Source organism: Myotis brandtii, unplaced genomic scaffold (genome assembly GCF_000412655.1).
Source record: "Myotis brandtii unplaced genomic scaffold, ASM41265v1 scaffold120, whole genome shotgun sequence".
In the NCBI taxonomy this organism is placed as follows: Eukaryota; Metazoa; Chordata; class Mammalia; order Chiroptera; family Vespertilionidae; genus Myotis; species Myotis brandtii.
The window spans coordinates 1,559,825-1,569,171 of record NW_005354174.1 but is presented as its reverse complement, the minus strand read 5'-3'; the positions used below and the strand labels follow the sequence as shown (position 1 = coordinate 1,569,171).

The 9,347-nt window shown below is 36.3% G+C and overlaps 1 protein-coding gene across 5 annotated transcripts in view; it reads right to left on the bottom strand.

The window, feature by feature from the left end:
- The window catches only part of BCAS3 (breast carcinoma amplified sequence 3), a 463,383-nt gene that overhangs the window by 288,046 nt on the left and 165,990 nt on the right, over positions 1 to 9,347 (bottom strand). For all 5 annotated transcript variants that reach the window (XM_014531618.1, XM_014531623.1, XM_005858559.2 and 2 more), the window contains exon 16: positions 4,391 to 4,541. In XM_014531618.1, coding sequence (XP_014387104.1) covers positions 4,391 to 4,541 — 151 coding nt within the window. The remainder of the gene's footprint in view (positions 1 to 4,390; positions 4,542 to 9,347) is intronic.

Below are 9,347 nucleotides of genomic sequence, written 5' to 3'. Positions count from 1 at the left end.
AGGCTGGGAGGACATAACCTTTACTGGGTAGGATAATCTCCTTCAGTCACTTCCTTGTAGCTTATCAGTAGAGCAGTGACCTTGGAATAGCCCTTATAATGGAACACAGAGATTAACCTAGACAGGATTAAACTCAACAGAACTAGATTAACAAACGCCCTAACCTTTGGAATAGAATGGATAGGATTAAAATCAACTGGTATAAATACAGATGTAACAGGACAATAAATACCGAACCTGGCTGGAGAACCTGGCTAGAACCTGGCTAGAGAACCTGGCTATGCTGATCAACTGAAAGCTGTCTCCGTGTCATTCATTCTTCGCCAACTCCGTCCACACCTTTGGGAACCCCTGGACCCGCTGGGGCTGGACCCCAAAAGAAAAGAGTCGGGAGCTGCTCCATTTAAGGAAAAGGAAACCAAATTATCTCGTATTTACTTCACTAAAATTGATCAGCTAGTTAAGAGCAAAGAAGTAAGTTCAGTCCCAAGTTCATTTCTATATTTTTTATTCCCATGAAATTACTCTGACCTCTTTTTGAAATTAACTCTTCTCTGCTTGTGCCCATAAAGTGATGTGTATATATAAATAATTTTAGATTTAATGCACATAAAATTAAGCATACTGAAAATGATTTAGTAAACTTTTACACAGATAGGAAGCATTAAAAAATTTTTACCACTTACATGATTCATTAACTCAACCAAATATCTACAAAACGCTGCTTAGTAAATCCCTACTATAAAAACTTAATGCTCCCAAACAAGGAGCAATCCGTTAGCACCTGGTTTCACTTTTAATAGATGTGGAGAACTATTCCTATTTACAAGTGATAAAAACGTTACGGAGGCTTTCAATCTGAGACTGATGAAATGGATTGTTTGACTTGAGTGATTGTTGAACCAAATGATTTCTAGCACTTCCTTTGCCTTCATCGGTGTACACTGTAGTGGGGTGAAGCAGCAGCTGTTGCCAAAATAGGCCTCATTTCCTCCAAATGCCGCTTCAAGGTACAGAACATGAAGGTATAAGTACATCTGTCTCTTGCCATTTTAGTTCTACTGGCCTCATGCATGTCTTGGAGAAAGACAGATGGTCCCTGACACTGCACAAGCTATCAGGGATATATATTTCCAAAAATAAGAGAGCAGATGTGAAACATGGTAAGTACATGGTTGATCCCCTGAAGGTTTGAACTGAGGTTGCCATCTCAATTTGGTTATTTAAATATAGGATCCTAGGCAATCCGTAGAAATCTTTGTGCTAGAAATATAACTTTTTATTTGCTCCATGTCTATGACATGGAACAAATGAATGTTGATTTAACCTAAGGAAGTATAATTTTACTAGATAAATTATCAGGTATATTAGAAGTAGTCATAGAACTCACATGTCTATAAATGAAAAGCACTGTGTTCTCTTTCTACATTATCCAAGTCAAATACTTCTTATTTATTTTATTTTTCAAATGCTAGGAAAGCCATTTCATAGAAGCAGAGTTAAGAGGAAATTAACCAGGCCAGTGTGGCTTAGTTGGTTGAGCATCATCCCATGCACCAAGAGGTTGCTGGTTCATCCATTCCATTCTTGGTAAGAGTACATGCCCAGGTTGCCAGCTCAACCCCCAGTTTGGGGCATGCAGGAGGCAGCCAACTGATGTTTCTATCTCTCTCCCTCTCGATTCCTCTCTCTCTAAAATATCAATAAAAGCATTAAAAAAAAAAAAGAGTGAATTAGCCAGCTGGCATGGCGCAGTGGTTGACCATTGGCCAGAAGGTCATGGTTCAATTCCCGTTCAGGGCACATGCCCGGGTTGTGGGCTCCATCCCCAGTGTGGGGTGTGCAGGAGGCAGCTAATCAATGATTCTCTCTCATCACTGATGTTTCTCTTTCTCTCTCTCCCTCTCTCCACCAATATCTTTCTCTCCCTCTCTCTCTCTCTCTCTGTCTCTCCCCCCCATCTCTGAAATCAATAAAAACATATTCTTTTTTAAAAAGGAGTAAATTATAATTTCCAGAATGAAAAGAGACCTGGAAAATGAAAAGCCCATTTGCTCATCACTCTGCTGACCCTAATGTGGCAATCAAAATTCTCAGTAACTATAACAAAACTGAATTGGAAATAACGCAAATTAGCTACGTGCAGTATTGAGAACTGGTCATAGTAAAAAAAAATTTGAATAAAACTAAAATAAAATAGAGCCTTTCAAATCTAATGAGATGAAATATAATAATATAAAATACCTGGGATTTGTTTCAAATCTCTACATATGTCAAAAATGAAAATTCAGGAAACATATTCTGTACTTGAAAACAAATATAACTTTTAGTAAGGCAAATACATCTATTTCCATGTAAATGCTAAAAGTTTAAGTGATAAAACCACAAATTATATTCTAAAAATTCTATGACCAAATGTTCGGGTGAATTATAGTAAAAGTAAAAATTTTAAACTAAGTACTCATTGTAAAAGAAATATTAATTATTCTCTCTAAATGCTTTCATATAGGACATGCTAAAAATAATTCAAATACTTGGCAGAAACAGAAGGTTTCATAATTGAGATAAAAGGTCTAGTAAATAATAATGATACATGTATATTTAATTCATTAATAAATAATTATTAAATTAACTATAATAAAAGAGAGTCTAATATACATGCTCTAAAAATGTAGGATTTGTAACCAAGTTTTTAAAAAGAAAATGATACTAGACTTATCTGGGTGATTATTTCATAAGTTACATAAACGCATAACTACTATGCTGTACACATAAAAATAATATCAACTGTAATTGAAAAATAAAAACACTTAAAATAAAAGGAAACAGAATTAATCTAAGTTCATAAAGTATGGTTGCATAGAAAAAGACTAGATAACTCATAGTTTCTCCCTCATTAAGGACAGAGAGAGTGAAAAAGAGTGAGAGATTTTATCTGTTTTATGGAAAATTATAAATATATACAAAAGTAAGCTCACTTTCTACCCCTCCAACAACTATTTTGAATTAAATTCTAACATCATATGATTTCATACATAGAACTACAGTCACTATAGAGAAAGAAGCTTATTTGAAAGACAGCTAACTCTTTGCATTATAAAATAGCATATCTATTAAGTTTTTAAAATAACAAACATAAACACTAGAAAAAAACTAAAATCAACTTCAAGAACAACAATTTTGAACAGGAAAGACAGTCAAAAACTTCTAAGTAGAATTTGTACAATGCTGATTTTGGACCTATGTTTGCTGTATTTTTTCTTTTTTTTCCCCCTTCATATGCAACAAACTCAACTTTATTTCTGCACTGAGCAAAAGGATCATTTTATATACAAAAACCACTCTACTAGGGATAGGGTCAATTTCAGCGCTATGGTAAAATCTGGAGCTCAAAGGCCTGGTCCCCGAGAATGAGGAATTCTTCTCACAGAAATAACCTCTGCAAACACTTTACCACCTAGCAAACAGTATTAAGACAGCCAAATAATTAATCTAATCCTTTTGTTGGAAAGGCCCTGAAGAATATTTGAACACAAGAGAGGGTTTTCTCCTGATGAGCTGAATATAGAATTTTTAGGCAGTTGTTCCAAATTAGGTTAAAGCCCCAAATTGCTTATTGATGAAAATAGGTAATTTGCGTATAGAAATATATACTTTCTGGTACAAATGAATTTCAAAGTTATTACACAACTGAATATCTAATGATATCTTAGATACAGCATTTTATTTTCAGAAACGAAAAGTGATGATTTCTAGCAGGTAGGAATTTTATAACTAAAATACGCACAAAGATATGAACTGAAGTGAATCATCAAGTCTTTGAGGATGTTAACAACCAATCTTGAGTAAAGCCCAGATCTTAGGACTCTGGCTTTTGAAAACTACCCTTTGCTCCACACTGTCCTAGCACTGATGACAGATTATTATATGTAAATTACACCTCAATATAGATGTGTTTTTTTTTAAGTATTAGAAACATGGTTGTCATCTAAAGTTCTCATCTTAGTAGGTAGGTGTGTCTGTCAAAATTTGGAAGTCATTATAAATCCAGATCATGTCCACAAAAGCAAGAAAATGAAACTGTACTTTCAGACAAAGCCACAAGACAGCAAGTAGAAGACTAAGTAGCTGGATCTGGTTTTTATTAGCGAACACTCATTTTCACAACTTGTCACTGCTTTGTTTTTTCTCTAAATGTGTGTGTACAGGGTTGTGTGCAAGTAAGTTTGTGCCTGTTCTATGCTTTGTACTTAACCTGCTGCCATTACGTATCATATGGACTGGAAATGAAAAACATAATCGAAACCACCCAAACAAAAAGTATGTTTTCTTTTATGCATTCAATCCTCTAACACAGCTATTAAAAAAAGTGTCAAGCCTGAGGCCTTACCCTGTTCGTTTGGTGATGGTCCCCAATGTCATTGGCTGTTTGATTTGTGCAAGAGGCGTCAAGACCATCAAGCTGGGGAGAGGAGAGAGCCGAGGGTTGCCAGGGTTGTTGTTGGCAAAATTATTGTAGGAGTCTTGGCTGTTTAGTTTCCCTGCAAAAAAAATAAAAATAAAGAAAAACATCACCAAAGTAAGTTTTCTTTTCTCATAGGGTTTACACTAACTCCACTCATCACTTAAGAAAGATATCAAAGGCAGAATTCATTCTAAAAGAATCATGATTATAAAGATGGGAGGGTGGGGGAAAACAAAGAACACTGATTACACCAAGTGCGACTTGCTTAGAAATAGAGACTTTGTCTTCAGGGATGGAGGAATAGAGGATACCGAACTAGATAGATGTTAAATGGTTATACCAATAACCAGTATGAAATTTAATCATGATGTTATGGTGCTATAAAGAAATAGAGTAATTTTTAAGGTATGAGATGTGATTTTTAAAAAATATATAATAATGAAATGAAACAAATGAAAGCAGATGAAACAAAAATCTATAAAGTTTAAATGAAGTTTATCACAATCTTACAAATATGGGTTTAGGATTTTTTTCCTGTTTGTTTTTTAACCAGTGGACTCAAAAATATTACCTATAGTATCTATTATTCCAATACTATGGTACATGAAGCCTTAAGCAAGGCAGGACCCATGATCTCTTTCATTTTTTTCCATTCACCTGGTATCCTGGCCTAATGACAAATTTTGAGCTACATTTTGTTGATCTGAAGTGTTATGGCAAATTGTACTGCTTTCTCATCATAAACAGATATCACACATAGTCACTGAAAAGAAAGAGACCAGATTATAAGAAGGGAACATGTTATATTCTGGAGAAGAACTACCTATTTGGACATTTATTGTTTCTATATTATTTGTTATCACCTCCTTGCAGTCTACAACTACAAAATTCAAATAAGTTACAAAAGCTCATAGAAACAAGGGCATACAATATAAAGGCAGAAATTATTTTTACATTATCAAAGTCCTCTTTTAGATACATGCAGATAGAATTATAAAAGTTAGATCATTTGCTATTCTGAATTTCCATAATGCTTTGAAATGCTATCATGTTGGGAATTAGGTTCCTAGACAACTGATGACTTCCAAAATAGACATTGCATGAACCCCTGCCCAAGCATACTCAGAACTCGCTAAGATGACATTTTTAAATTTCAAAGCTCTTACAACCCCTGTTTAGTCACCTTTTTCTAAGGAAGCATCCCTGTAACAATAAATAATAGTTCTTCAGAAGAACTAAAGATAGAAGAGAGAAAAAAAAAAAGAGAGAAAACGTATATTTAATTCCTTTCTTTCCAAAGACCGTCGGTGGTTTGATGCCTTTCCTCAATGGCCCATGATACCTAACAATACTTGCTGCTTCCACCTACACCTTGCCGTCATCTGCAAAAACCATCAGCCATGGTTCTGATAGGGATTGAAATGAATCTGTAGATCAGTTTAGGGAATATTGCCATCTTAACAATATCAAGTCTTTCAAGCCATGAACATGGATGTCTTTCCATTTATTTAGGAATTTTTTAATTTCTCGGAACACTTTTTTGTAGGTTTCAGGCTACAAGTTTTACACTTCTTTGGTTAAATTTATTCCTATTTTATTCTTTGTTATGCAACTTACAAACAGAACTGTCTTCTTCATTTGCCTTTTCAGATTGTTCATTGCTAGTGTAGAGAAATAGTTAATTTTTGCACCTGGATATTGTACGCTATAACCTTGTTTCTCAGCTCTACTGATTTCTTATGGAGTCTTTGGATTTCTATATACAGATCATGTCATCCTCAAAGAAAAGAGTTTTACTTCTTCCTTTCCAGTCCTTTTACTTCTTTTACTGCTTCATAGTCCTGGTGAAAACTTCCAGTACAATGTTGAACAGAAGTGTCGAGTAGACTGATTGACTTGAGTTCATTTTTGTACATAGAGGGAGGTATGGGTTGAGGTTCATTGTGTTCATTGCCTTGATAATGGATGCCCATTTGTCTCATCACCATTTGGTAAAAGATTATCCTCTCTACACTAAATTGCCTTTTCACCTTTGTCAAAAATCAATTGCCCAGGTGTTTCATCTTGAAGGATGTTTGCTGGTTTCTGTTCTGAAAGAGCAGCACTTAATATCAGTCTTTGCAGGTAAACACTCATCATGATCTCTGATACTCAAATTGATCATCACTGAGCCTGGTTGTGAAGAATAAGGCAGAAAGGATATTCAAGTAGAATCTGCAGACGTGTCGTGATTATTTCTGGTATTACGTTTCTCATCGTTCATAACCTGATGGCCATTTATGACAGATACTGGGAGTCACAAGAAATCACCATGATCCAACTAGAATTATCGAGGTGTTTCATTATCAAGGATCAAATTGATGCCTCACAAAAGGAGAAACCGTGGGATACCACCTTAGGATGATCTTAAATTAAACCTAGATGCCTTGGGGCCTTTTGGCCTATTTAAAAGTCTCTTGAGCATCTTCAAATAGAAATAAATTCAGGGTTCACACAACACACATACCACACCACACACACACACACACACACACACACACACACACACACACAATCAATTGCCCAACCTGATCAGTGTGGCTCAGTGGTTCCCAGTCAGGGCACATGCCCGGGTTGCAGGCTCGATTACCATTGAGGAGTGTGCAGGAGACAGCCAATCAATGATTCTCTCTCATTGATGTTTCTATGTTTCTAGCTCTCTCTCCCTTTTCCTTCCTCTCTGCCCATATGTATGTAGGTCTATTTCTGGATTCTATTTCATTGATCCATGTGTCTATCCTTTCATCAATATCTCATTTTCTTGATTACTGTAGTTAGCTATTCTTATAATTCATGCACATACACAAGTTTTAGAAAGAGTGGGAGAGAGAGGTAAAGACAGAGAGAAATATCAATGTGAGAGAAACACATTGACTGGTTGCCTCCTGCACACACCCTGACTAGGGCCTGGGCCAGGGAAGAGCTGCAACTGAGGTACATGCCCTGACCAGAACCCAATTCAGGACCCTTCGGTCTGCAGGCTGACGCTCTATCCACTGAGCCAAACCAACGAGGGTGAGATTGCTGAACTTTATAGATGGGCTATGTCGTCTAGAAAAATGAACTGATTCATCGAGAAGCTCCAAATCTGTGGATCAGTTAGCCATGGCTTATCCCTCACTGGCTCACCAGGATAAAGGACAACCTCAGAATAGCATCAAAGGTACTTCAGACTTATCCATCCCAGCCTGCTACTGTATTGTCAAGCAACACCCAAGTATTTATGGGATTTCACTCTTAGCGTCTGTGTTTATGATGTAGCCTCTGAAATCTAGCCTGGCTGAAAGAGTCAAGTAAGCCGGGGAGATTTTATGTTTATAAGAATAGAGGCCGTGTCTGTCTCCCACAGCAGTGCCCCTTATCCTAGGGGTATACATTCCAAGACCCCAGTGGATGCCTGAAACACAGACAGTACCAAACCCTACATACACTATATCTTTTCCTATACATACATACCAATGATAAAGCTTATCAATTAAGCATAGTTAATAAATAAACAATATGAAAATTATTTAAAAAATGACAATTATAACCATACATTGTAATAAAAGTTATTTGACAGTGGTCTCTCTCCCAAAATATTTTATTGTACTGCATGAAGAGCGCAGATATGCTGAGCCAAGTGATTACTATTCATGTCCCAGGCAGGACGAAGGGGGATACTGTGAGATTTCAGCACACTGGACAAAACAGCACACAATTTGAAACTTACGAATTTTTTCTGGAATTTTCCATTTAATATTTTGGGACCGCAGTTGACTGCAGGTAAGAGAAGTCCCGGAAAGCAAAACTGCAGGTAAGGGGGGACTCTGTGTTTTACATGTATGGCAAGTACTTAGTAAAAGCAGCTTTAAAGGAAGAATAAATGTGTTAATAAAATGGTGAGCAATGATAAGGTTCAGGAAGGCAAACTGAGAGAGAAAGCTAATCTTCCATCAGGTAGTTTCCGTGAAGAGGTAAAAAGTCAGAGAGAAAGGAATAAGTAAAGGGAACATTGATAAAAAATGATACAGGTAATGGGTGCAGAACACAGAGTTAAGGACTTTGCGGCTAAAAAGAAGATATTGACAAGATGAGATACTGTACCAGCAAAGGTTTCATTTAACTTTTAGTCTTTCACTTTATACTTTTGAGCCTATTGGTATGAGGCCTGGTTCTAGTCCTGAATGAGTAAGTCCAAGGGACTCCTAAAGAGTTCGTAACATAATGAGAAAGATTATTTATAAACAAAAAAATTTAAATGGAAGAAAACATGCTAATAAAGATATCTCCAAAAGGTCTCAGAAACAAAAAGGAAGGAGACGTGTTTATTGTTGTGGTGGTAAAGGACAACTTAATAAGGTGTAGAAATCTTGGGCCTAGAGAAAAAAACTTATATCATCTTCCCTTTACTTTTCTAATTGGAAATTAGGGGATGAGAGATATGTGGACAATTACATGAGGAATTAGGAAAATCAGGAAACTAGCTTAGATAAGAAATCTCATTAGCTGATGCATAATTTTAAAAAAAATACATTAAAATACATAAAATTTAAAATGAAGTTCATCCTCAATAAATCAAATACACAAAAATAGTATAACGATCTTTTCTTCTTATTGCTATTACTCAGTCTTTGGCTAAAAATTATTTTGCATTATCTTTTGTGTCATAGATTTTCTTTGAAAATGTGGCTACTAATATATATATACTAGAGGCCCAGTGCACAAAAATTTGTGCACTCTGGGGGGAAAGGGGGGTCCCTCAGCCCGGCCTGTGCCCTCTCGCAGTCTGGGACCCCTCAGGAGATAACGCCCTGCTGGCTTAGGCCTGCTCCCGGGTGGCAGAGGGCAGGCCCAATCCCTA